Source organism: Perissodus microlepis, chromosome 17, assembly GCF_051167445.1.
Source record: "Perissodus microlepis isolate ML-2025 ecotype Zambia chromosome 17, ASM5116744v1, whole genome shotgun sequence".
NCBI classification, from domain to species: Eukaryota; Metazoa; Chordata; class Actinopteri; order Cichliformes; family Cichlidae; genus Perissodus; species Perissodus microlepis.
In genome coordinates, this window is record NC_140477.1 from 13,723,333 (window position 1) to 13,750,165 (window position 26,833).

At 40.4% G+C, this 26,833-nt stretch overlaps 5 protein-coding genes and 1 non-coding gene across 7 annotated transcripts in view; 3 read left to right on the forward strand and 3 right to left on the reverse strand.

The window, feature by feature from the left end:
• The window catches only part of ttll1 (tubulin tyrosine ligase-like family, member 1), a 29,415-nt gene extending 21,851 nt beyond the window's left edge, over positions 1–7,564 (reverse strand). Inside the window, exons 1-9 of the mRNA XM_084909316.1 lie at positions 7,064–7,564; positions 6,802–6,925; positions 5,724–5,932; positions 5,457–5,637; positions 5,050–5,187; positions 4,779–4,887; positions 2,975–3,118; positions 1,805–1,891; positions 828–991 (exon numbers count right to left, since the gene is read on the reverse strand). Coding sequence (XP_084765442.1) covers positions 828–991; positions 1,805–1,891; positions 2,975–3,118; positions 4,779–4,887; positions 5,050–5,187; positions 5,457–5,637; positions 5,724–5,932; positions 6,802–6,914 — 1,145 coding nt within the window. The 5' untranslated portion in view covers positions 6,915–6,925; positions 7,064–7,564. The remainder of the gene's footprint in view (positions 1–827; positions 992–1,804; positions 1,892–2,974; positions 3,119–4,778; positions 4,888–5,049; positions 5,188–5,456; positions 5,638–5,723; positions 5,933–6,801; positions 6,926–7,063) is intronic.
• Positions 457–586, reverse strand: trnay-aua (transfer RNA tyrosine (anticodon AUA)). Its single transcript has 2 exons — positions 550–586; positions 457–491 (listed from the first exon to the last, which is right to left on the reverse strand). It is a non-coding gene; the product is annotated as a tRNA-Tyr (tRNA).
• A 1,767-nt stretch (positions 7,565–9,331) lies between the features above and the next one.
• On the forward strand, positions 9,332–13,241 carry bik (BCL2 interacting killer). 2 transcript variants are annotated; one of them, XM_084909319.1, is made up of 6 exons: positions 9,332–9,511; positions 9,617–9,645; positions 10,671–10,758; positions 10,928–11,080; positions 11,174–11,288; positions 12,627–13,241. In XM_084909319.1, exons 3-6 carry the CDS (start codon positions 10,679–10,681, stop codon positions 12,741–12,743), a joined length of 465 nt encoding a protein of 154 aa, XP_084765445.1. In that variant the 5' UTR covers positions 9,332–9,511; positions 9,617–9,645; positions 10,671–10,678; the 3' UTR covers positions 12,744–13,241. The 2 variants fall into 2 exon arrangements, with proteins under 2 accessions (XP_084765445.1, XP_084765444.1); XM_084909318.1 differs by lacking the exons at positions 9,332–9,511; positions 9,617–9,645 and having other exon boundaries at positions 9,671–10,758.
• A 2-nt stretch (positions 13,242–13,243) lies between these two features.
• On the reverse strand, positions 13,244–15,858 carry mcat (malonyl CoA:ACP acyltransferase (mitochondrial)). The gene is made up of 5 exons (XM_084909317.1): positions 15,223–15,858; positions 14,595–14,682; positions 14,276–14,493; positions 14,004–14,141; positions 13,244–13,591 (listed from the first exon to the last, which is right to left on the reverse strand). Exons 1-5 carry the CDS (start codon positions 15,775–15,777, stop codon positions 13,319–13,321), a joined length of 1,272 nt encoding a protein of 423 aa, XP_084765443.1. The 5' UTR covers positions 15,778–15,858; the 3' UTR covers positions 13,244–13,318.
• Positions 15,859–17,705: 1,847 nt separating this feature from the next.
• LOC146369346 (serine/threonine-protein kinase pim-2-like) lies at positions 17,706–23,788 on the forward strand. Its single transcript, XM_084909321.1, has 9 exons — positions 17,706–18,206; positions 18,596–18,832; positions 18,958–19,083; positions 19,207–19,301; positions 19,440–19,487; positions 19,572–19,790; positions 19,880–20,060; positions 20,147–20,317; positions 20,407–23,788. The coding sequence occupies exons 1-9, from the start codon at positions 18,146–18,148 to the stop codon at positions 20,496–20,498; spliced, it is 1,230 nt and encodes a 409-aa protein (XP_084765447.1). The 5' UTR covers positions 17,706–18,145; the 3' UTR covers positions 20,499–23,788.
• Positions 23,789–24,567: 779 nt separating this feature from the next.
• LOC146369347 (uncharacterized) lies at positions 24,568–25,990 on the forward strand. Its single transcript, XM_084910653.1, has 3 exons — positions 24,568–24,751; positions 24,921–25,165; positions 25,288–25,990. Exons 1-3 carry the CDS (start codon positions 24,568–24,570, stop codon positions 25,894–25,896), a joined length of 1,038 nt encoding a protein of 345 aa, XP_084766779.1. The 3' UTR covers positions 25,897–25,990.
• Positions 25,991–26,833: the final 843 nt, after the last annotated feature.

Here is a 26,833-nt window from a genome sequence, read left to right on the forward strand (position 1 = left end):
AATATGTACCCATAACTTGTTTTTCAAAATATTAATAAAAGGGGTGTGTCTCCAAACAGCCATCTCTTTCCTGACAATTCCCTTTGTGCATATTCTCTTACATATGATAAGTCAACATTGAAACACCTGCGACTTTTAGTCAGGTGCGGCTAATGTATGTACAAAACGGGATTTTCCCCTGATTTTAGCTTGTGCGGCTAATATTCAGGTGCGCTTTGTAGTCCGGGAAATACGGTATATATATTTGTTGCAACTACACACGACAGTTAGTTACAGTAAAGTATTACTGGTATTTTCCTATATTTAGAAGTGGTCAGCCTTTAATTAATAAACTGAGCACAACATACTATTAAAAGCCTCTGGTTTGAGTGAGATTTGAGCTAAAAACTAACTAAGAAAGTAAAATCTAATGTAGATGGACACTCCTCTATGGAAAAGAGGATTTCACTAACATCTTCCTTCAAGCTGGAGTTGAACCAGCATCTAAGGATAGCCACGGATACAACGTCAGCCCAATCCACTACCTAAGGATATGACGTTGTATCCATGTTATGGTCCTCTGCTCTACCAGCTGAGCTATCGAAGGAAGACAGCAACAAACCTTTCATGACTGAAGATATCTGTATCTGTATAGCCTGAACAAAAAGTAGTTTGAAGGCCAGATATTCTGTACAGACAAACCATACCCAGTGGCCATTAGTCTACATCCCTGCTGTCTTTCTTCGACACATTTCTATACACTTTGTGAATGTGGAGCTTAAAAATAAAATTAGTTCTCATACAATTTTGGTCTTTAAGGCCTGAATATGATTGACGGGTTCACTCACAGGACTTGATAGTTGCCCAGGGCCTCTCGAGGTGGACTCCGATTCCAGCGGCAGTCTGGAATATCCCCATTGGGTGTTACGATGTTGAGGGTGTCATTGATGAGGTTGTACTTAAGGATGCGGTCATTGGCTGTGCTGGATGTCAACGAGGGAGAGGCGTTGACCTGAGGATCACACCAAGAAAACCACATTTACATTTAAAAGGGGGGGTTTGCACCATGCGCAAATGGATCTGCTTTTGCAGCAAATGGGCAGTGCTTAATAATACCCCAGGGATCCAAACAGGTAGGAGCAGATTGTTTTAATTTCTTCCTGTCTTTACAGAGAAGCTTTTATCAGGAAGTGTAGCTGCTACATTAGAACATTAGATACACTGTGGAAAGTTTACATGAGTGCAGAGAGCGAGATGGAGCAGTTACTCTATCATCAATGTGAAAGGCAGCAACACAAAGACCTACTTTAGCTCCTCGTAGCGTAACAGAGGAAGCTGCAAGATTAATGAACAACAGAGCGTGGTCTTGAGTAGGTTTGTGGCACAAGTTGCTCACTGAGGAGCCTTTGTGCCCTTCAACCAACTTTTTTTTGCCCAAAATAGAGCAGAATGGTGTCTGTGAACAGAAATAGCTCAGACCTAGCCTCAAAACCTAGCAACACATTGTACAGCTGTCAAAATATGCAAGTCTCATACCGTGACAACAAAAGAATGTATTGCATGGCAATTCTCAGTTCCCTCTCCTTTGAGCAGTGCTTGTCAGCAGCATTGCATGAGTTAAAAGCAGACCTTCAGCACACATTTGAATACACATCTAAACATACCTCAAGGGCATTCAAATTTACTCCACAATCTAAGGAAAGGAACATGGTGTTACTGTGCAACCCCGATAAGTAATCAAGGACTCAAATATGCCCAAAAAGAAAGAAAAATAAGTAAAGAAAAACACTTTTTTAAATTGTTATTCCTTTTTTAAACTTCTTACCTCAATAAGCCATGGCTTCAACTTGTCATCAATAATGATGTCATACCCGTAACACTCAAAACAGTGCTTGTCATTGTTCATCACAGGCTGTGAGACAGAAAAGCAGAGAGTGATTTAGCATGAGGGATCTTCTCAAGAGTGATTCTTTTATGTGGAAACTTATTGATGCAGCACAGAGCGATTCATCAACGAAGGATGTTAAAAAATAATCAGTCATAACTATAGGCACACAAAGTGGCCCGGGTATGGAGGCTTTAGACAGGAAGCAAGTCCAATCACTTAGCAGAAAGAGGAAGTGTGCATTAGGCTGATTGTGCTGTTGTTCTAAAAACAAAAAAGCCATCACCACAACCAGGTGGCTTTGCAACAGTGTGTTTCAAAATGTTTGAGCTTAAGCAGTTACAAATCAGACATTAACCTTTATACAGAGAGAACGCTGTGGCTTGAAAACAGCTTCTGTCAGATGTTTAAATTAGGAACTGTTAGCTAACAACATCTAAGGGTGATGATAAGCTACGTGAGAACTGTAACCCTCCAAGTTGCCAAAAAGTTACTGCAGAGCGAAATTAAAGAACTAAATTTATATGCATCATAATCTTATAATATACACTGGTGAAAATGTACAGACAATATGTTTACTTTAACAGCACTCTTCATGTGAAAACTGTAATAAGAAAAAAAAAACCATTAAACTTCCTGGTGTTGCCTGAAAACTGAAAAAGGATCTGCAGAATATATGGTGGTAGGTAACAATACATTCACAGGACATTTTATTAGGTCCAGCTGTTCGGATTTTTGTGTTAACTCAAATCAGCAACTCAATGCATTTAGGCATAAACGCAGGGTCAAGATGACCTGCTGAAGTCCAAACTGAGCATTAGCATGAGGAAGTGCCTTTGAACATGGCATGGTTGTTGGTTTGATCTGCAGGAACAGTTTGTTGCTAGAACGTCAATATGAAGCAAAATCTCAAAATCTGTTTCCAACAGCTTGACAAATCTATGCCACAAAGAATTAAGGAAGTTCTCAAGGCAAAAGGGGGCCCAACCTGACCTTATCAAGGTTTACCTAATAGAGTCACCTATGAGTGAAACATCATATGCATTAGGAACACACCTTCTTAATATATTATTTAAAAAAACAAACAAAACTAACATCACATCAACTTACAGCTACAGCCTTCAGTGACTGCACCACGATCCAGTGGATCTGGTCAAACAATCTGTTTGTCACCTCCTTTCCTCTGGTGCTCTCTAAGTACAAACGGAGGTTACTGACCGTCCACTTCCCTCCATGGACATGGTTGTAGTCATCCTGCATCAAAGGTAAAGAGTCTAAGTAGAAATTAATCATGATTGTATCAATTTATTTTACAAAATACGCACATATCACTTTTTAGACTTGAAAATGCTCAGTGAGTGTCCCTATAAATAAGAAGTTATACATATAAATATATAGTTATTCAGCACAGTAAAAGATGTTAACAGATCAGAGACTATTAATAGGTGCCTCATTCCCTCTTCCCTTCTTCTTATGAGTCAGAATCCAGCCACCCTTCTGAGGCAGGATTAGAAGTCAGAATACAACCACCGTGCCACTGAGGGCTAGGGGCAGGCAAAGTCTGGAGCTGCACAAAAGTCAGAGGTGTTATGTTTTTGCGTTAAGTTATGCAAAATGTTTCTTATCTTGAGTATCAGGAACTTGCTCGGCAACAGGAAGCTGCTGTCACAAACCCGGACTAGCCGAGGGTACTTGGTCAATCGGGGAATCAGTAAAAGCAAAGTATTTAGGACAAGTGTACAACTGACACTGTTTATGCTGCAAGTGCTAACGGTCACTCAACTATTAACTCTGTTTATGACATAAAGGTTGGACATAGAAATACAGAAAGTGAAGGTTGATCTTGATGATTGTGGTAACTTGAGTTACAAATTACCACATTACAAGAATCACAAATATCTGTAACCAGGGACTATTTCATAAAGTTATGTTAAATCATTCTCGATCAGATCATGTCATTGAGTTTTCTCACTCAGTTTTGGCAAGAGTACAGTTTCAACTATTCTGTGTAAACAGGAAGTTTATTTAAAGCAGAGGTGTCAAACATAAGGCCCGGGGGCCTGAACCAGCTCACACAAACTCCAATTCGGCCCACTGGACAGCTTTGGAAAATATGAAGTAGGGCATAAATGTTGTTTTATTTTCATGAGTTTTACTGCTTTTCCTAGTTTTATGGTCTTTTATGGTCATTTATTCTACACTAAAGTAATTGAGATAAACAATTAAATGACAGAAAAGTTCCTCTTTCACTATAGAAAGTCCTGTTTTTTATGATAGATCCACAGTAAGAAAAAAAAATTCTGTGAATTAACATAAGTTTTTTGTTTCATAATTACAGGATAGTATGAGCAGTGAGCTACCAGAACTTTTTTCTGAAACTTTTGACATGCATTTCTTACAATTTAGCCTCTAAGAAGTGTGCTGACATTTACTACAGCAACATCTCTTATCTTGTAGAAAAACTGAGATGTCCTGCTGAAATTGCACATCTTTTTCTTAAACAGTTTCCTGAGTTTAAAGAGGCCTGTGCTGAATCCCTCCAACACAATGTGATACAGCAGTAACTGTTTGAGCTCCAGCTCCCAGAAAGCTAAAAGTGGCCTGACTCTGTGCCATGTTAGGGACTGCCTGTAATGTGGTGAGGCAGGTGCATAGATGTGCTATATGTGCAGAATTCAGACTATTCTCAACAATGGGCAAGCTACCAATTTTCCAAGTAGTGACATTTCCTGAAAGTGTTGAAACGTTGCATTTTCAAACAGAAACCCTGCATTATAAACCGTGACTGTGGATTTGGATAAAATGTGAACATTTACAGGTCAATGAGGATCTAGCAAGAGACGGAGAAACAGAAAGTCCCCTGTTGCTAACACAAAAGCTTTATACTACTTCCTGTGAACCCCACCAGACCTACCCCATGTTTCTGGATGGCCACGTTAGTGAGGTGCACAAACATGTTGTCCAGTTCGCTGGTGCTGGGTGTGTACTTCACTGTGCAGAACCGGCAGAAGCCTAGCTTGTACCTGAAAGTCGAACGCCAGAGAGAGAGACCATTAAACAATAGTTTTTTGTGTGCACGTTTGAGAATAACCTCTAACAAAACAGGAAAAAATCCTCTTAACATCTCCTATATACTGATGTTTTCGACATGATCAAAAAACACATCAACAGTATCACAGGCTTACATGTAGCATTTCAGGGGTCGATATGTGGTCACCAGGACATAAAGACGCAGGTCAAACTTCTTCCCCCCTATCAGCAGAGGGTTGTCAATGTACAGAGAGATGACATAAGCTTCCTTGCCACTAGATGCTGCTACAAACCTGGGGCAAAGACACAGCCAGGCATCAGCACACGACAGCCTGTGACCAAACAATTTTAGATTTACCAGGAAAGAAATTGTCTATAAAACAGATTTTGCATGTGTTCAAATCCAGAAAGAACTTTTGTAGCTTTCTTAGATGAGACTATCTGACAAAACAAGAGGGGAACAGTTATATAGAGGCTTTTTGTAATGTGAAATTTAGAGATATGCTAATTTCTCACAATATTTCTTGCTGCTTCTGTCTGTATAGGTCACACGATAACTCACGTTGAGGTGCGGCTGTCTCTCGACCACTTTTTAATCTGGGACAGCTTGTTAATGAGGAAGATGCCTTTCCCCTGGGCCTTCCCGCAGGGCTTCATTATCCAGGTGCTGGACGGATTCTTACGAAACTCCTCCACAAAGAGGTTATAATCAGCAGGAAGCATGAACGTCACCGGGACGAAATCTGCACAAAGAGAAAAAGCAGTTTCATTGAAGAAAACAGCGTGCCTCTTTGAGTTTTGTGAGGCGAAATAAGAGCAAGTCATGTACCCAGATAAATGTATTTTCCATTCTCGTCTTTCTCCGCTAACGGACTGCTTTCTTTCTCCAGCTCCTTGCGATAGCGTTTGATGTTCTTGATCATCAGGTCTTTCCTTGTCAGCTCATAATGGTTGGGAAAGTGGTTAACCATCTGGTCATCTGACAGGCGGTAACCGGTGTCCACGCTGAACACATTCCTTATGGTCTGAATGCTCATCCTGCATGTGGGTACAAATAACCTGATCAAAATACACTTGGTAAATTGAGTATCACACTAATAAATATATGAATTGATATTTTCACACTAAATATGCATCTAATTTGCCAACCTAGATCCTAAATTTCAGTTTTTTAGTCTTACAAACAAAACTGTCTAGTTGAGGATCCATGTTATTTAATTAAACAAATCATATACTGTCCTAAGTGTCTGTACCCAGCTAAGTTGTAAGAAGGCAACATCTTCTTCAGCACCCATAACGATGATCCATTTCTTCCACTTTTAGACCTTCAGTTCGCCTTGTAATTGGCAGGTTGCCGGTTCGAGCCCCGGCTTAGACAGTCTTGGCAAGACACTTCACCCGTTGCCTACTGGTGGTGGTCAGAGGACCCGGTGGCGCCAGTGTCCAGCAGCCTCGCCTCTGTCAGTGCGCCCCAGGGTGGCTGTGGCTACAATGTAGCTTACCATCACCGGTGTGTGAATGGGTGGATGACTGGTTGTGTAAAGTGCTTTGGGGTCCTTAGGGACTAGTAAAGCGCTATACAAATACTTACCATTTTATACTTTATTCTTTTTATTTTTAAGATTACCATGACTATACTTTTTATTAACCCTACATAATCCTACCCTAACCCTACGTAACAATATCTCTTGTAAACCAGTTAAAGCACGCCCTTGCTTAAATCTAAACACGCTACTGAGGTCAAGATTAATCATATGAATACTTTATAAGTATGATTTTTAATGCAGGACCTTTACTTGTAATTGCATCATATAAGCAGGAAGAACTTATGTGCCTGTGTATGTGTCAATTGCATGTATTTATCCAAGCAGGACAGGTGCAGGTGTGCTGTAGATACAAAAACCTACCAGTAGAAATTCCAGTCGTCGTTTTCTGTAACTTGAATCCATTCCCTTTTCTCAAAGTTGTTGATAAGCACTGATTTCTCAATATCTGTCACCCACTTAACCTTACCGGACATGGTGCCTCCCACTAGGGTGGAGTACAAAAAACAACAACAGGTAAACACATAGAAAAGCACCGCAGACAGACAGGACCAATGCATAGACATATATTTGAAAAATTGCATTCTTTTACAAGAAACTAAAGCATTTTGCACCAGTGAACTACCTGAAAGTCAATGCCAGGAAACAGCCAGTCATCAGCATCAGCTAGCCGGGCTGGCTCTGTTAGCAAGCTGCTGAATCCTCCCCGGGCTGCTGATGCTGCCGCAGAGGCTGGGCGGACATCATCCGGTCAGTGATGCAATACCCACAAACTGTCCCTGAGCTAAACTCACAGCGAAACACACCATCAGCAGAAGCAGCTAGCGACTGAAAGCTACCTCCATGCTAGCTGTTTTTTTATCGCCAACAAGCTGCTTTTTAATGATCCCGGCGACGTGAAGCTGGACAGAGACGAAAACGCCCAGCACAGTCAAACTCCTCTTCACAATAAAAGTCTTTGTTATGTAAATGTAATTACATGTACACAGATTAGTTAAAGTACGTTAAAAAAAATTTAGCGACACGTTTAAAGAAGGAAAGGTCTCAAAACTACTAAAGGACGTCGTTACGGGCTTGGTCCTTCCGGAAGAATTACCTAGCAACCGAGGACGCAGTGATGTCATTGTGTGGCGTGCTACAAGAGAGCACCAGGAGAGGTCAGTGTTGGACTGTGGTTGGCAACAATGCATCGCGTCCTTCCAGAAAAATGAAACATCAGTTATTTACTACCTTGTATATATTCGTGAATAGTAAGCATTAGTTTGTTTCTTCATTCAAGATAATAAGGTCCGAGTTAACAGACAAGCACCGCATCGTGGTCATTGTAAAACAATCCCTAAAGCCACTTCATTAGGTACACTTTGCTAGTACAGAGTTGGCCACTTATCAATTTCAGAGCTTCTTTATGACATAAATTCAGTAAGGTATTGGAAACTTTCCTGATATAGTAGCATCATTGCCTGACGATGTGTCGGTTGCATAACCCAAAGGTGCACTACCGGCTTGAAATCATGTGACTGTGGAGGTCAGTTTGAGATTATTATTATTATTAGTTTTGGTGACATGGTGCATTATCCTGCTGGAAGCAACCATGAGAAGATGGGTACACTTCGGTCATAAAGGGCTGGACATGGTCAGCAACAGTAAACAGGTAGGTTGTGGTTTTAAATGATAATCAGTTAGGGCCCCAAAGCGTGCCAAGAAAACATCCCCAACAACATTACACCACAGCAGCCTGAAGCTTTGATACAAAGCATATTGACTGATTACACCAAATTCAAATTCCATATGAAGTTGATCTGCGTCATGAAGTTCACACAGGTTTCATTTGTAATAATCAAATACGAACAATTGTTTATTCACATATAAATACTCTCCTAATGATGATATACTTTAACACATATTCGTTTAGCAATACCCGTTTTTAAATGCTACGTGTTCAATGCGTTTCAGGTTTTAGGTACAAAAAGATGACAAAAAGGTATGCTAATACTAATAATATTGTAACAACATTAGTTATAGTAATACTGTTAAAAATTATAGTAATATTGGTATTTGACTTACCTACTAGGCAGCTAGCTGTTACAGGATTGTGAGATGAGTTTTGTCCAGCAGGATGTAATGTCATTAAATGGCTTATATGAAATATAAGCATAAAAGACAACCATTTTGATGTGTTTGACTCAATTACATGTCCGATTTAAAAATTCAGGACTTCAAAACTGCTGATATTCATTCAGCTGTCAGCTGCTTACTTGTTTTCAGCAAAAAGTGGAATCAGTAGCTCCGTTCATAGATTATAAATCTTTTTCTACGAATCGTGATCACCACAAACCCATCACCACCCCATTTCAGAGATGAGAAAGTTGCATATAACAGACCTAACTTTATGCCAATAATACACAGCTTTTGCCTGTTTGACTGTGGCTCACCAGACAGGCAACACAGGCATGCTCTTACTGTAACGTATGAGAAAGTGTAGGTTTAGTAATATGCAACCTGCTACACAAGACACGAAGGAAAAAAAAGAAAATACCTGAAACTGTATGACTAATAACATCACACATGTAGACAGAATTAGTGTAACAATAGCATTAAATTAATTTATAACTAATTAAAATAATTAAATTAGTTTTAAAACGAAAGAAAAGGGATTATGGCTGGAATGTGGATTTCCAGGTAGATGCCAGTAGGACAGGCTCAGTGCAGTCATCCAGTTTAAGCTTCGTGTTTGTCTGCTTGAACTTCACCTGTCCTACCTCGCTAACGTCACCTTGTCCTCTTTCCTAGAAGTTGCTCCTCTGTGAGCTTGGTTTCCATTCCGGACTTCAGAAACCCTCTTGGACCTGTAAATAACCCAGCCTGGAGCCTACCCCAGCCCAACCGCGCACCTCGCAGAGTAATTTTAAGCTGTGGTTATTAATAATAACCCTGCAAACATTACCAGAAAGCATCTTACAGGTGGCCCCCTGGTGTTCACTGTCGGCGGAAGCCCCAGCGGTGACAGATAAAGGTGTGTCCTGTCATTAGCGGCAGCAGTTACCTGAGAGCGTCGAGATTAAAGGGCGCTGCTGTAAGTAGAGGAAGAAAACACTTCGAAATTATGCTTTTATTCAGTATTTTCCAGCAATTTGTAACATTACAATGTTTATTTTTAATTTGTTTGCTTTTATCACAGGGCGGCGTCCACTTAATCTACATAAAAAGGTATTTTTTAATTTCCTTTTGTGTGTGTGTGTGTGTGTGTGTGTGTGTGTGTGTGTGTGTGTGTGTGAGAGAGAGAGAGAGAGAGAGAGAGAACGAGAGTGTGCACCTGTTTACTTGTCAGGGTTGGGATATTCATACTCGACTAATATCTAATATTATACTGCTCAAACATGATACAATACACTAATTTAAGTCTTTAAATGGTTTAATACCTGTTTGTTGTTTATCTAATTCAATATGTGTGATCTTCAAAACGACCTTTGTTTGCTGAGAGCAATGACTCCGCACTTTGTTGTGGCAATATGGCGTCTACTTGATGGCTGCCTGTCGTTTTAATGGTGGTGTTTATGTTTCCACGTTTAAGGCTTCAGTTTGCTGGTTTGTAAAAATAAAGACGTTGCAATTAAATCCAGGGGAAAACAGTTCTTGATTTGTCAAGATTTATAGTATTTAAAGCTTGTGATCTGATTCTTCTGACCCCGTGGTGTTTTTCTATCCTTCTCTGTGAGAGTAAAATGGCAGTTTGGTTAATTTGAGTTATGGAAATTCAGCATTTGCATTAAATGGCAGGATTGCAGGTGCAACAGGAACTGATCTCAGGACAGGTGTACCTGAGAGATTATAAACCCGTTTTAAACTGGACTTTAAGACAAAAACAAAAAATTCTGTGAAAAAGGCAAATTGAATGTAAAGTGTTACGTCTTGAGTTGTCGTAAGTTGGTCGTAAACATGAAAGCATTGCAATGCATTTTTGCTGCAGTTTAAAAAGAAAGTACAGCACAAAGGTTGGACTTGAGCCAAGAGATGATGTTATCTCTGGAGCTGTTTTTTTCTTTCAGCCTAGTAACCCAGTCCACACCTATCCTGGTCACATGAGCCAGTATTTACACAGCCTGTTATTGACCGTTGGGAGCCTGAGCAAAGATAACACACAGACACTTTCAGGCTGTGGAGCCATTGTCTGTCCTGTTGATGTTCTTAGCAGTCTGCTGCACGATATGAACAATTTGCATATATGTTCTCAGAAAACAAAATGGTGGAACAAACAACACGCTCAAGTCGTGTCATCGCCCTCCAGGCTGGACCTAGTGAGGTGGACCCTGGCACCCTGAGGTACTGTATAGTGCCGCCCTTGCCCCAGTTCGACTATTAATACCAAAAGCAAACACACAGCTCGGGCAGCTTGTGCCTCGGGCAAAAACAACTTTATAAAAAAGAGATTTTTATTGAGTTTCCCATATTTATGACGGATTCTAAACACATCTGTCTTTTCCTCCCTCAGGATCAGTGACAGGGTTGCACGGGCCTGTGGCCGCCAGTTGGCTCTAATCGGTGACCAGCTAGACCGAGAGTATGCCAGCAGAATGCCAAACCAGCTTCCGACTCCCTTAAACCTCCTGAGACCTGCCCAGGCACTGACTCGGACCATCTATAGGTAAAAAAAAAAAAAATTTCCCCTTATTTTATTTCACTTATCAAACTATTACATTTGTGTGATTGGTTCTAACTTCTCACTGCTTCCTCATAGGGATATTCACAATCAGTTAGGAACTTTTCGGGGTTTGTCTGCTGCAATGAAGACCTGGTTAGTGAGCACTGCACCTGGGCAGGGGATCCTCAGAGTTGAGGCCTTGACAGCTTGGGTAACTCTTCTCTTTAACGCATCTCTGCATTATACGTATGCACAAAGGTCCATTGCTCTTAGTGTTTGCATTAAGGCTTTGTATTCCAAGGAAAAGGGATATCTTTCCGTTTACAGCAGCGGGTTTATCCAATGACTCCAAAGTGTAGAGGTTTACACATGTGCCAAACAAGCAAAGCTTCCTGGTTTAATTCCTTTGGAGGTTGTGTCAGCAAAGTCGTCCAGTGTTAAAAAAAAATCTGCCAAACCAAATATGTGAAGCAAGTAGCTTGCAGTAGATTTATCCCTAACATCATTATCCCACTTATACCTGATATTAACTGATAATTTCCTCTGTTTTCCACACGTGGATTATCCAGATTAAAATACTGACAGTTATTTATTTAGTTAAAATTTGTCAACAGATGCATAACCTGCAAATACGTCTAATAGGCAGACAGTTTAATAAAGAACCAAAGATTTTAAAGTGGATCCCATCTGTGAACTACTTTCTCAATTTGAACCCCAATATAAATATGATTTTTTAGATAAGAACCTATACATAAAACAAGGAGAAACTCAATTTAAACATAACAAAATAAAAATAATAGAGCCAAAATAGTCATTTGAACAGTTCAACTCATAAAACCTATTTTACTGAAAAATGATTAATTAATTAGGAGCTACTTTTCAACTTATAATTTAAAATAATTCAGCTATTTTAACATCATATAATAAACAGTAGTGCAAAAATCATAGGTAAAATGTAGGTATAGGCATAAAACGACAATTAAGCTATTGTGTGTGTGCACTTGCTGGTATGGTGGCACGTAAAATCACATGATCAGCACTCAGCCAATCAAATTAATCCAGACTATGGTTCTAACTACTGTCATTTTTTTGTTGTTTTCTCATACTACCTTCAAATAACCCGAGTTACATAAAATCTGGTCAGATTACAGAACCATCAAAATAATCCATCCATCGATTTAATTAAGTGGTTATCAAAATCAGGGTCTACAGGGTGCTGGAGTCCATCCCAGCTGCCCTAGAGTGAGAGGTGTGGTACAGCCTGGACAAGTCTCCAGCTTATCATAGGGCTAACAGAGAACTATTCACACACAGCCAGTTTACATTTACAATCACCAATTAACCCAACATGCATGTGTTTGGACTTGCACATGTTAGTTTGCACATGGTAATGCAAACTAACACTACAGAGAGAACATAGCGTCCCGGTGGATTTGAGCCGTCTTGCTTTGTTGCATTCTTGACTGTTGTGTGGTCGTGTTATATTAAATATAATTTGGTACATCTATCCAAAACAGCCCACTTTTTCTCATTATGTCTCATTTTACAGGCATCCAACTTTAACCCAGTAACCTGCACTGGGTGGAACAGAGGAGCACTTGTTACTGCGGCACTGGTGGCTATGGTGACCATTTTCAGTGCACTATGGACGGAGCAGAAAGCTTAAGGGGGCCACGAGCAGGTCTTCTCAGCCATGTTTGTCAAAATATGTTTGCTATCGAGTGAGAATTACTGCTGTTTTCTCTTGCTGTTTACTTTGACTTTTCCTTTTTTTTTTAATAACTTTTATTGAGCGGTATTGAAGTTGAAAGTGAGGACGACAACCTCTTCTCTCAAAAGAGAAGAAAAAAAAAAGTATAATGTAAAATTAGTTGGGAGTAAATTGTTTAAAGGAAATCTAGCCTTGCCTAAGGAGTTGGCCAGTTTATTGTAGCAGTGACATGTTGATTCATGTCAGAAAACATGTTGACTGGACTGTTGCTGGCTTGCAGTCTTTTGTATCCAGATTTGTTTCTTACTGGTTTAAGAGGCCAACATTTTTTCAAATGATATGTAGCATTGCTTAGTGTACAATGAAGGGAGCTGGACTTTCTGTTCAAGATTTGAAACTGCTTTTTCATGTGACGCCAAATAAACTTCTTAATGACAAAAATGTGACAACATTGTAAATTTAAATTTTTTTTTACAAAAATCTTTAATTACACACTTGTATAAAGACAAGAAGCAACCACAGGAGCTTTATCAGTCTTCATATGTGGTGACTTCCACATGGGCGTACGTTTGGTATGCCTTCCTGTTGCACTTCTGAAGCGTGGCGCCCAGCTGCCTTCCAGGTCCGACCTCATAGGTGTGTGGGAAATGCTGTCCTTGCGTCCTCTCGTAGATCTCGTGCAGGGTCTGCTCCCATTTCACGGGTGACACCAGCTGCTTAACCAGCTGCCTGCGCACGTGGCTCTCGTTCATGTAACGTTTTCCATCTACGTTGGAGTAGACGCTGATCTCAGGACGTCGCACCTGGACGGGAAGGGGACGAATAGGAAATCGCACATGGAACTTGTGGTTAGGAGGCTCAAAAATGATTTAAATACAATGTCAGATGAACAACACATGGACCCTGACTTTATCAGTCCCTAACATGGCCAAATCTTCTTTACAGTGTTGCTTATTTAGGCTTATTTTTTAATTAAATAAATGACACTGTGTTATATGTTGTTTTGCAGCTCATATGTGCTTGTATTTACTTAATTTTAAGACCTGCTAAGGACCAGATGTAAAATCTTGGGTGTACTTTCCATTTAACTTTCCGAGTCAGACTGAATAGGATGGGTTATCTTAAAAAAATGAGGACTGGTGTAGCTTTACAGAGTAATTGAATGCATGTTTCAGAAAATATGTTAATCCCTTTTGGATAAAGTGGCTGACTGACCTCCACCTGCCGGAGCACCTCTGTGAGGGGTTCAGTAGCCGATGCCATCAGCTCAGTATGGAACGCACCACTGACTGGCAGAGTTTTGGTCCGCATGAACTTTAGGCGCCGAGAGTTTTCCTGGAGGAAATCCAGAGCCTGAGAAGTCAAAGAAGACAGCAGAAATGACAAGAGCAGCTCTAACAACTTTTTTGATGGTTGAGAGAAGACAGAAAAGAGAACACAATAGATTCACGGTATATTAAAGCAGCAAGAATATATGAATGCATTACCTGCTGGTGCCCTGCAATAACCCTGCCATCTGGAAACAGGTAGTTGGCCACAGAGCACACAGGATTCTCCATCCCCAGACTCTTGCAGTGCTCTTTTGCCTGCAGACAGGCATAATTATACTGAGCCTGAGGTCTACCAATGACTGACAGCATCCCACTGGGAACCAGTTCTGAGGCCTTCTGCATAGTCTCCGCTCGCACCTTCACTGCATACAAAGCTAGAAGATGCATAAGGAGTAAATACAGAATATTAACCAAAGTTGTGATTAAAACACCTTTTACAAATGCACAAAAAAACCCAAAAAAGAAATCTTTCTACCTTCTGCAAAGTTCATCGCCCCAGAAAAGACAAGAGCAGCAAATTCTCCGACACTGAAACCCGCAGCAGCGACACACATCTCAATGGCCTGTGTACAGCAGGAAACAAGTCAAAAAAATAAATAAAAATAAAAATGTAACAGCCTCCCGATTATGACCGATATATCATTTACGTCACTGATACATCCGTAACTGAAATTAACTCAGAACAATTTGTTTATTTTTTAAATGGCCATTCAGAATCAGAAGATTATTTACGGTGATGTTTTTGGTGGGAGTGAAACAACAATCTACTGATAAAAACAATAAAAACAAGATGTGATAACAAGAAATAACCACTGTTGGAAGCCTTATTTACTCTATCGCCTTAATCAGGTGCAGTAATTAAAGTTAAAATGAGAAACTTTGCATTTGAAAGATGCTCTTCTAATGGGCACTCAAAATGCTTTCTTACAACAAGCATCATTCATCCACACCTTCATACATAATGTCCGCACATTTTAAATATAAATTAATATTACTGTAGCAGTATTTTTTTTTTTTTTTTTTTTTAAAGATAAAATGGCCACATTTAAGAAGGCAGGACCTGCAGTTATTGTCCTTTTTCCAGACATTTATCTGGCACTTACTTTGGGGTTTTCTTGGTTGAGTCTCTCTACAGCAGCCAGGGAGGTGACAAACACCGCCGGCTGACAGTGAACCGTTTTCTGCAGCTCGTCCTCGGGGCCCTCCAGACACAGAGACAGCAGGTCGTAACCCAGGATCTTCTGGGCTACGGTGAACATTTCTTTAACGTTGGGGTATTTCAAAAGTCCTCTGCCCATGCCCACAAACTGGCTGCCCTGACCGGGGAAGAGGAGCACGGAGCAGCCGCTGGGGTCTTTTTTGGGTCTCCGCTGAGGCGCCGCGGCTGGCTCGCTGTTCGGGGGAGAAGCGGGGGCTTCAGCCGGAGATGGGTAATCTCCAGCCGTGGAACCGGGCTTGTTGGTGGACAGCGTCCTGCTCAGAGAGACCAGCGACCTGACCTTCCCTCTGGAAGATGCTGCCATCCTGACTGCCACTGATGCCAACATGAGCTGTTCCTCATCCAACGACGTGTCTGCGGATGAAATAAGACGCACAGCCCGCCCGGACAAACTGTAATCACCGAAAGAGTCAACTTTGCTTGAACTCAACTCTGACATCTGCTCGGCATGACACCTCACAGGGAGACGCCATGTTGTTTATACGGAGTTTATTCTCGTCTTCTTCCGGTTGACGTTCAGGCTCTTTCACGCTGCAGCGCCACCTCAGGTCAAAGTATGTCATGCTCTAATGTATCGTGTTTTTCATTTCTGTGCTTTAATTTGTCTACAAAGTGAAAATAACTATAAGAGCTTTTAAGTATACACAGACATGCGCTTCTTAAATTTAGCTTAATTGGCTCCACAGGTAGGAAGTAAAAAAGTTTAAAAAAAAAACTTCCTTGCTGTACTTAATTTTTACTCCCTACATTTTTAAACAAATATCTGTAGTTTCCACTCCGTATATTTTCAAAACAAACTCGTTACTTTGGGTTTAACGCATTTGGGAGAAGTTAATATTTCACGTCACTGCAGGCCTTCAAACAATGAGATTTGAGCCTAAACAGTGGCACATGAAAGGCAGTCGCGTTTTAATCAGTAGAGGATGTCGCATAAAAAGAGATGAAAGAGCAAACCATGTACCGTAGTTTTGATTTATTTATTTTTAGCACAACACCAGAACAACCCCACGTGCCCATAATTTGCGGTACTTCAGAAAAAAAGGAGTGAACATAAAAGGGAGTAAAATGTTGTGTCAGGTAATTTCAAATGCAGCATTTCTATCACCTCAACAAACACTAACTGTGTCACAGTGTGTTGCTAGCTAAAGCTCCACTTGCTGTATTTCACAGGAAGAGAAAGAATGAGAGCTAACTTCACTCAGCGATATAGAAAGAAAGAGAAAGAAACCAGGCTGTATTTAAAGGTAAGGACTGCTTAGTGATATTTGATAAAATGTAATTGTATTTTAACAGGGACATAAAGTGCTTGTCTTACTCCCTTCTTCTAGCTCGAAATTACTTGCCAAGTGGTAAGGACCGTTCATGGTCACACGGTGAGAACATTGGTGTTGACTATGAAGAGATATGGTCAGACAGGGGAGGGGCCAGTCAGATTTATCAACTCAACCTCCTTAAAGCATGGAGAGAGGCTGAAACCAATCTCTGGTGAGCCCGGTTAAGGAAAGAGATGAGTTGGTGCCTGAGATGCCAAATTCCAACATCCTCATTCCCGCCATTGAGATAACACTCTCACACAGGCCCAGAGAGCAGATGTTGCTGCATTGCAGATGTGTTATACCCCCTGCCCAGCCGAATGACTCTCAAAAAGAAAATTTTGTCTACTTTCAGCCACCGCAGTAGAATGCCAGGAATGAATCTCATTGAAATTGTAGTTGCATTTGCTATTTAATTTAATTGTCATGGATGATACACAGACAACCCAACAGCAAACAGAGGAAGACAATGGGCTTAAATACACAGAGGGATAAATGAGGGAATAAGACACAGGATGAGAGCACAGCTGCGAGAAATCACAAACAACAAGACCATGGGGAAGGAAAACTGAAAACACTAACATAGTCTAAGGAGCTTAGAAAGAAAACGTCTGGACTTCTTTAAGTTGCTTGAAGACGTTCAAGCAAAGTTTAAATTCTTTTCATCCGAGAAGGTGAAACATCTTCAAGCAACTTCAAGTCCAGACGCTTTCTTTCCAAACTCCTTAGACTACGATGACCTAGATGACTGAGAACCTTCACAGACATGAAAACACTAACATAGCACACATGACTATCAAAGTAAAACAGCAAACAAGAGACTTTTACAAAGACACAGAGTTGACACAGAGACATGACTGACTGGGGAGAAATTGGGGAACATGGAAACAAGAGTGACTAGACATGACACGTGGGACACAGGGGCAAGGCAAAGTAACAGAAACCTAAAGCCTAAGAATATAACACAAGAAGAAAACAATAAAGAGAACCAATAACATACATAAGAATAATCAATGAATATAAATGAACAAACACAAAACACTGCGTCACAGACTCAGTACCATGACAGTTAAATGTACAATAATAAATACTTTAAATCAGATGACAATGTAGCTGACACTGTGTTTATTAGTGTGTGGTCAACCACAAATCTTCATACTGTCATCCATACATGAGGTCTTTATACAAACGATGAAAGATAATGAAAGAAACTGTTTAATTGATATGAAATGATTGAATTATATGAAATATTATGGCTTTGTCTGCCAGTGTTTTTCTGTAAACTACTTTGAACTACTGGCAGTCAGTGAAGTCACTGAAAGGCAAGATTCTATGTTGTGTTGCCATAGTTTCCAGAGTTTACTTATAAAGCTCACTTACAGAATTCAGTTAGAAAAGTCAAGCATTTGAAGGACGCACATTTGAAGGAATATTAACTGAATATTAACTCATTACGGTTTACATTTTCGATTTTAAAAGCTCTCCGAAATTACAATGAAAAGGGAAACAAGAAAAATTACCACTCCAGCCGATAAGAAAGATTCAGGAGATCAAGGTAAGTAAAATAATAAAATCAAATCCTGGTAAAATCCAAATCCTAGAAATGTTGACACTGTGTGAATCATTTTTGGAGCAATTGAATCATATGTTTGATTGAAAATAGCTTTAATACAAGATGTCTAATCAAAGAAAGGTTACCGGTCTTTTGGTAAAATAATGTAATAAGTTTATTCTTGGACTCAACAGTAAAAACAGACCAACAAGTGTCATCAAGATCTAAGACTTAGTAAACCTAGTATCAATTCGCACTGGTCAGTTTTTTTTATCCCAAGAATAAACTTGTGATAATTTAAGCAAAAGCAATTTCAAATTCTTTGCCATCAAACTGCTTCCAGTCCTGATGTCGGGGACTCTTTTTCACCACTGTGTTGTTGTCGTTTATAGATTGTAAGAGCAGGACTGCTAAAAGAAAGGCCAGTCCTGAAAAGCAGACCCCAATAAAAAGGAGGAGGGTCGCTGAGCAGGCTGGTCCTTCCACCAGCTCAGATGTGGTCAAAGGAGTGAAGCGCAAGGTTGTGCAAGATGAAGAGGGCACAACAAAGAAAGCAAAGAAGGCTAAACTTCTCGACCATATGAGCGGTGACAAGGAGCAAGCATCCTCCTCGTTGGACTCTGGTAAAGGTAGGCTAATTAGTTGAATAATGGGGTAGATTAAGTGTGGTTGCTAGGTTTAAGATATTGGTGTTTAGTGTTTGTGTCTATCATCCAGTGAGCTGATGTGCTTTTGGTGTTTTCCACATCTCCAGACTTGAACAACAAACAGGTGTGCGCAAAAAATGGCAAAAGAAAGGCCGCGGGAGACGACAGAGAGTCACCCAAGAAAAAAAAAAGGAATGTGGACCAGGACAAAAAATCAGTGGCAGACCAAAAACGTAAGTAGCAAGCAGCTTGGGTTTTATATTCAGGGGAAGGGCAAAAGGAACATTTAGGCTACAGAGGAGAGTAATTTGTGTCACAGCTGTAATAAAACAAGATTTGCTGTTTTGTCTGTTTAGGTGAATTCCAAGCCAGATATGTGGAGGAGCACCAGCTCGGAGAAGGAGGCTGCGGAGCAGTGTTTGCTGGCTACCGGATAGAAGATCGTTTTCCAGTAAGTGTTCAGATGATGGTAGTAAGACAGGCAGTAACGCAGATAATGGATAATATCGTAAACTGAGACGTCTGCTGTGTTTCCACCTTTCATTATGTCATACTGAGAAAATGCTCACCAATGCTCTGTGTCTTCTAGGTTGCCATCAAACACATTCCCAAAAATAAAGTCTACTGCAAAGTGGCGGTAAGCGTCCAACACTTGAATCAGTTTTACATTACTGGATTGAATGCGGCGTTCCTCATCATCCACTTTGTTGTAATATTTCAGGATGAAAATGGGAAGATGCTCTCGGTGGAAGTGGCCATTATGGTTAAACTTGCAGGTGAAGCAGAAGGGTCAGTGGGAATATCTGCACCTGTGTCCTTGCTGGAGTGGTTCGACCTTGGCAAAGAGCTGATCCTGGTGCTGGAGAGACCTGTCCCCGCTGTGGACCTGCAAAAATACAAAGCAGAAAATGGAAGAACTTTAACAGAGGACAAGGCCAAGGTAAGTTGACTGGAAGAACCTTAGACTGTACAGCATTCAATCAAGGCAGAAAAGCATTAACTCATTATTGTGTTTTTCATCTTTTCCAGGTCATTCTGAAGCAACTAGTTGATGCTGTAAAGGAACTTGAGGATAAACACATCTTTCATCGGGACATCAAGGGACAAAACATTCTGATTGAGACCGGCTCAGATGTGCCTCGTGTTCGCATCATTGACTTTGGACTGAGCTGCTTTGTTAAGAAGCGATCTCTGTATCGCATCTTCTATGGTAACATATTCTGCTCCTGCTTTTCACAGATGTAACAATTTGTGTCTTTTGTTTTAGAAGAAATTGCAATTGTGTCTGTTTGTTAGGCACTCCTCTTCACATCCCTCCCGAGTGGTACATTAGGAGCTGCTACAGGTGTGGACCCACCACGGTGTGGCAAATGGGAGTGGTGTTGTATGAAGCGCTTCATGCACGATACTTTAGTACCGGGAGGTTCCTCACAAAGAAACTGAGCATCAAAAAGCGTCTGTCCACAGGTAAGAAAACTTCACACTTCCAGATTCACAGATGCCTTGGATCACTAGAACTATCATCTTCATCTTTTTGATCTTTTCTTTCTTTCAAGAATGCCGGAATTTCTTGGACGCATGTTTAACTCTAGTCCCGGAGAAGCGCCCAACACTGGAGGAGCTCCAGCTTCACCCCTGGCTAAGATAACACACACAAACACACAATTCATACCTTATCATATAAGTATGATACATTGTAGTAACTCCCTTTCTTTTTTCTGTTGGACAGGAATAGATAGAATGGGTCAATCTTAAAAAATAAATAAATAAAAATTTAGCTTTTTTGGAGTTCCTGTAACCCCCCCAGCCATCCCAGGAAAGGGGATCTCTCTTTGAATGGGCTTTCCCGAGGTTTCTTCCCATCGATCTGGCCCCCTGGGGAGTTTTTCCTCGTCTTCATAGAGAGCTTGGGCTGGGTCAGGAGCTCCATCAAAACTGTCTTTATTTGATGACTTTAATGTCATCAAATAAAGATGTGTTTTACTTAAAGTAAAATTTGATCAAAATAAAACTTGTTTAATTCATCTTTGCTGAGGATTCTCCTTCATTACTATTTTGTTTTGTTTTTTTGTTTTGTTTTTTTTACCCATGGTGCATTTTGACAAGTAAGAAAACTGAATCAGGTTAAAGTGTGCACAAAGACAGTCACACTGCAAATGATCTGAAGACTTGCATCTGTTGCTCTAACCCCCAACTAGTTTAGACAGATTTCCTGGTTCTACCAGAGGTTTGTTCCTTCAAGAAGGGAGTTTTTCCTTCCCACTGTTGCTGAGTGTTTGCTCATAGTGGGTTGTAAAAGCATAAAAGTTAATAAGAGGCATTCATAGCAGAGTTATCACAGAGGGAACTATATAGCTTAAATGTACAATTTCTACAGGACGAATTATAACTTCATTATGTATAAAAGCTCCTGTGGATAATTACTCCTATTTGTAACTTTACACAAGAGAAAGTTTGCTGTCACACTATTTATAACAGGTTGGGTTTTGTCCTCTGAGTTGAGCCTTTGGTTGCAGTTTATTGAAGAATTTCCTCTAAAGTAGCTGTTGATAAAGATTTAAAGTCCTGTTTATATACAGAAATATGCTTTAGTTCATGTTGTTTTACATGTCTGCCTCAGTGGATCAATAGAAGGTCTGTCACAGGAAACTGGATGTTGAAATAAGAGTAGGAGTGTATATACACTACCAGTCAAAAGTTATGGTTGTCATGCTAGTTCAGTGTGATTCAATTTTGCATAAATCCTCAACAGTGTCCCCAGCAAAGCACTTGACACCATCACACCTCCTCCATGCTTCACAGTGGGAACCATGCATGTAGAGACCATCCGTTCACCTTTTCTGCGTCACACAAATACATTGCAGGTGGACCCAAAGATCTCAAGTTTGGACTCATCAGAACAAAGCACAGATTTCCACTGGTCTAATGTTCATTCCTTGTGTTTCGTTGGCCAAACAAATCTCTTCTGTTTGTTGCTTTTCCTTAGTGGTGGTTTCTTTGCAGCTATTTGACCATAAAGGCCTGAGTCGCAGAGTCTCCTCTGAACAGTTGATGTTCAGAGGTTGCCATCAAACACATTCACTCTTTAAAACTCTTTTTAAAACTCAATAAAAGTTAAAATGAGGGTTCCTGATGGTTAGGGACAAATAGAATTGCATGGCAGGAAAAAGATGCTGTAAACAGACCAAACTTCAGTCAGGAGAATTTGTTATGTCGTCCCTTAACAACCAGATTGCAGTGTTGCAGAGAGATTGTGTTTTTTCTTCAAAAAAATCTTTGACTTGGCTCATAGATAGATTATTTTCTCAGTATTATTGTATGATTTTGGCTTTATAATATAAAGCACATTGAATCCAATCTAACAAATAGATATAATTTAAAAGAAAAAAAAAAACAAAAAAATAATATTCTTGCACATGAGCTCCCTCATAGATCCCAAACCAGATGTGGAGATTATTTCTGAGACCGGTAGAAATTAATTTTTCATTTAAATTATTGCTTGCTGGGTTGTTACTTCTTCAGACCTCTGTTTGAATTATGAGAACGTTAGGTTGCGACTTAATATTTTAATTTTTTCTTTACATTTCTTTAAACTCTTATATGTTGCGAAAGTCTCGAGGGACCAATAATTTCTCTCTATTTTGCCAGACCTTTTCTTTTTTAAGTACTCTGTTGGCTTTATGAAGGTGTTTCAAAGCTGTTCTTTTGACACTGACTGCTTTTGAAATCATTTTCAGTCATGCCCTCGAATGTTGTTTCAAGCGAAATTATAGTGTATGGTTTGACGAGCTCAATGACCTCAGGGACCGTTTAGGCACTGCTCAGTTTTTCACAGCGCTGTATTTAACCAAGGGCTTCCCTTGTCAGCCAATTTGTCACACTTCCGTTCAGCTTCTTCGGAGCCCCCACCACTTTCTCGTGTCTCATGCACCAGGTGTCCTCAAGCTGCATTTGCTGGTGCCTATCTGGATGATGTGATCATCCACAGTGACACCTGGGTGGAGCATCTACAGCAGGTGGCCGCGGTCCTGTAGATTCAGAGGCTGGTGGAAGTGTGCAGTTGGATGGAGGGAGGTACAGTATTTGGGGTACCACTTGGGAGGCGGGCAGGTGCGTCCAAGGGCGGAGAAGACGGCCGCCATTGTATCCCACCCACTTCCCAAGACAAAAAAGGAGATGAGGTAATTCCTGGGGCTGCCTGGGTACTATCACCAGTTCCTGTCCGGGTTCGCAGACCTGATCAGTAGTGATGGGATTTCCGGCTCTTTTTAGGGAACCGGCTCTTTCGGCTCCAAACCGGCTCTTTAGGTTGTTTTGTTGCTTTAATTAATTTATTATTAACAATAATATAAAATTATGCACAAAAGGAATTACTAATGTAAAAAAAAGAAGTGGTTTTATTTATATATGTTTATATATGCGGTGGCCCCTAGAGACAAAGCACGTACAAACTCCAAAACTGTCATGGTCCTGAGTCTGAGGACTCTGTGTTTTGTGTTTCCTTATATTCTTCTATATTCTTGTTTATTCTGCCTTGTCTTTTGTTTAGGTTTGCTATGTGTTAGTGTGTTTGTTTTATGCCTGCCTGTGTTCCCTCTATCTGTCCTTGGTGTCTCTGTGTCTGCTCGTGAGTCTGCCTGCTAAGTTCAGTGTCCGTTCTGGTTCTCTGTGTCTGTTAGTTTCCTGTTTTATTCTGAAAGTTCATGTCTCATGTCAATGTGTTCAGTTTTACCTTTCTCCTGTCTCGTTAGCCTAATTTCTCCCAGCTGTGTCTCCCTCCTGTTGCCCATTTCCTAATTACTCCCCTCTGAGTCCTATCCTGGCCATTTGTGGCCACTTTGCTTTTCGTCTTTCAACCATTTTTGTTCTGTTAATGCAAATAAAATGAAACTTCCCAAAGGTGTGTATTTCTTTCAGATTTTTTCATTTTCAACATCAGCTCCTTAATAATGTCAATAATATTCACTATACACTAAATTGTTCCTCTTGGCTCTATCGTGGCCATTTGTGGCCAATTGAAACCCATTATAACCACCTTTTTTGATTCCTTGTTACTGACAGTACTATATCATGCGATTTAGGTAAAATTGCTTTCATTCTAAACTCAACACATGAAAATTGTAGTTTTTAATGTTTTTTTTTACCAAATTACATCATTTACCCATTTTTGGCCAAGCAAGCAATTTCATGTAGTATTCTGAGTTTTCTATAGGGGTGTTTGATGGCTTACTGCACTCCAATGGACCAAAAAAATGACACAATTTTGATTCAGGTTTGATCTTAAAGATGTTAGACAAAGGTTTGTGTTTGTGCATGAAAAAAAAAGTGCCAGTGTGAAATTGCAGCACAACTTTGCATTTGCAAGAGAGAAAAATAAATTATGTTGCCATACGTCCAAGTTCATGTGAATGTCTCTTGATGCAAGCTATTGAGCTTTGAGATTCCTGGGGAATTTTAACTTTGATGTTCATAATGAAAGCACCTCTAACTTTGTTCTTTTCATTAAAAAAATGCACACCAAAATATCTACACTCCCAACAAAAAAAAACAGAGAAAGAACTCACAGGACACTCTGCAAAGTTCAAAGCTGTAGCTGTAGCATAAACAACAACAAACTGGGACTGTTTGTAATTCTGTCCTGGGGTTTATACAGGTGCAGTCATTTGTAAAGCTATAAATAAACCCAGCAGCTTCAAGATCATTTTTGCTCTGGCAAGATGGCAAGACGGTCATATTCACTGCTTCAAGCACTTGACTATGTGATGCGCTCAGAAAGCGAAGATGACGAGGAATCTGCTGCATCTGAAGAAGAGGCTTCTTCTTCAGTCTCCTCAGAGAATGACAGCATCACTACCAGTGATGAGGATTACCATCCAGTGCCCGATTCCTCTTCTTCAGCAAGTGAGAATGATACATAGACAGCAGTCGAGGCAGAGCGGCTAATGGCAGAGATGGTAGGAGAAGCGGCAGACGGTGGCTGAGTGGATGTCTCGTTCTGGGAATATTGAGTGGTTTCCCACTGCTGAGGAGACCATGCGCTACAATCCAGTACCCACTGGTATCACTCCAGGGCCCACCCTGTATGCAGTTGCCCGCATTAGCACCCTGAGATCTGCATTTGACCTGTTTGTGACAGAAGAGATCATTCAGCTGCTGTGCACCCACACAAACCTGCATGGGAGGCGAAAGTGTGAGGATTGGAGGGATGTGGATGATGTGGAGATGAGAGCGTACATTGGGATTTTGATTCTCGCTGGTGTCTACCGCTCAAGGCATGAAGCATCGCGTGGTTTGTGGGCTGACAAGACCGGACGGGCAATATTCCGTGCTACAATGCCCCACTACCGCTACGCCCAGATCAGCGCTAACATCCGCTTTGATGACAAGCTCACCCGCCCGGGACGTTTCAGGAACGATAAGCTTGCTGCATTTCGAAGATTCTTTCATCTCTCTTTGCCTTCACCAAAACAACCATGGAAGTCTCCTACATGCCCAAGCGAGGGAAGAATATGCTTCTTTTGAGCACAAAGCATAGGGAACCAGCAATCAGTGATGGGGAAAAGAAGAAGCCAGCAGTAATCCTTGATTACAATAGGTGTAAAGGTGGAGTGGATAACCTAGACAAGGTTGTTGGCACCTACAGTTGTCGGAGGAAAACCGGTCGCTGGCCACTGGCTCTGTTCTACAATCTTCTGGACATCTCAGCATACAATGCCTTTGTCCTGTGGAAAGCAGTGAATCCTGAGTGGGAGTCCACCAAGACCCACCAACGAAGGGTGTTCCTGGAGGAGCTGGGCCACATGCTGGTGACTCCAGAAATTGCAAGACAGCCTTGTGCCCCACGCTCAAAAGCAGCCGCTGCTATTGTTGCTGAGATACAGCAGTCAGAATCAGAATCAGAGTATGACCCACAGCCCATCAACAAAATGAGGAAAAGGTGCGAACTGTGTATAAAGAGAAGAAGAACGGCAACCACTTGCTCCAGCTGTGGAAAGAGTGTCTGCAAAGATCACTCTGCTGTGGTTTGCGTGTCCTGCCTTCCCTGAGTGCGCGCACACACACACACACACACACACACACACAGAAAGAGGATGTATTTTGTACAAACAAGCAATAAAAGGCCGTTTTTGGCATGACTAACAAAGTGGGAGTTTCTTTTATTGGGGTCATTACTCACAGGAATAATACAAAATATTAATATTAATAATAATTCTTTTTGTTACTGGCACTGACCTGCAATGATTAAAAAAACAAAAGAAGGTTTCGTCATTCAACTGCTGAAAAAATTTGAACTTTATTGCTATTTCCCCCCAAAAAACATAGTAGTAACATATAATTTGACTGGTACTCAAAGGGTAGAATTTCTAATTTTGAATTATATTTTGGTTTTCATGACTAGGACTGGTTTTCATTTAAAAAATGAAGTTCGTCTAAGTAGAAAACTGTTTTAATATATAATAATTTTATAGTATTCTGTAAATGTAAACAAGGGGTGGCCATTTTTGGCCACGAACAGTCTGAGAGGGAGTTTTTTTGTTTTTCTGCCACTGCAGAAAAAAACAATGTTGCATAAATGTCATTGATGCTGTTAATTATTGCTATGCATCTAACCTTCATCATGGTTAGCAAATAAATCCGATGGCATGTATTATTTAGAAAAAAACTGGGATTTTATGATTTTCTCTATTTATGAGTTGTTATGATTATGTGCTCTAACTGGTATTTAAAGGGTTAAATTTCAGAATTTTAATGAAATTTTGATTTTCATGAACAGCCCTGATGCTAATCTAAAAAATCATGTAAAAAAAACTGGACATTTTTCTTAATATATATATGAATTTTATAGCATTTTGTAAATGTAAACAAGGGGTGGCCATTTTTGGCCACGAACAGTCTGAGAGGGAGTTTTTATGTTTTTGCTCTCTCTGCACTAAAATAACAATGCATTATAATCAATGTTGATGTGAATCAATTATATGCCCC

Coding starts and splice junctions, on each gene's coding strand:
- bik (XM_084909318.1), top strand. CDS start 10,661: ATGTTCTCAGAAAACAAAATGGTGGAACAAACAACACGCTCAAGTCGT. Junction 11,081..11,173: donor CTGACTCGGACCATCTATAG/GTAAAAAAAAAA, acceptor GCTTCCTCATAG/GGATATTCACAATCAGTTAG. Junction 11,289..12,626: donor TTGAGGCCTTGACAGCTTGG/GTAACTCTTCTC, acceptor CTCATTTTACAG/GCATCCAACTTTAACCCAGT.
- mcat (XM_084909317.1), bottom strand. CDS start 15,777: ATGTCAGAGTTGAGTTCAAGCAAAGTTGACTCTTTCGGTGATTACAGT. Junction 14,683..15,222: donor TCAACCAAGAAAACCCCAAA/GTAAGTGCCAGA, acceptor TGCTGTACACAG/GCCATTGAGATGTGTGTCGC. Junction 14,494..14,594: donor GGCGATGAACTTTGCAGAAG/GTAGAAAGATTT, acceptor TGCATCTTCTAG/CTTTGTATGCAGTGAAGGTG.
- LOC146369346 (XM_084909321.1), top strand. CDS start 18,146: ATGAAAAGGGAAACAAGAAAAATTACCACTCCAGCCGATAAGAAAGAT. Junction 19,791..19,879: donor TAACAGAGGACAAGGCCAAG/GTAAGTTGACTG, acceptor CATCTTTTCCAG/GTCATTCTGAAGCAACTAGT. Junction 20,318..20,406: donor CAAAAAGCGTCTGTCCACAG/GTAAGAAAACTT, acceptor CTTTCTTTCAAG/AATGCCGGAATTTCTTGGAC.
- LOC146369347 (XM_084910653.1), top strand. CDS start 24,568: ATGGCAAGACGGTCATATTCACTGCTTCAAGCACTTGACTATGTGATG. Junction 24,752..24,920: donor CGATTCCTCTTCTTCAGCAA/GTGAGAATGATA, acceptor GTATCACTCCAG/GGCCCACCCTGTATGCAGTT. Junction 25,166..25,287: donor GGGCTGACAAGACCGGACGG/GCAATATTCCGT, acceptor TGCATTTCGAAG/ATTCTTTCATCTCTCTTTGC.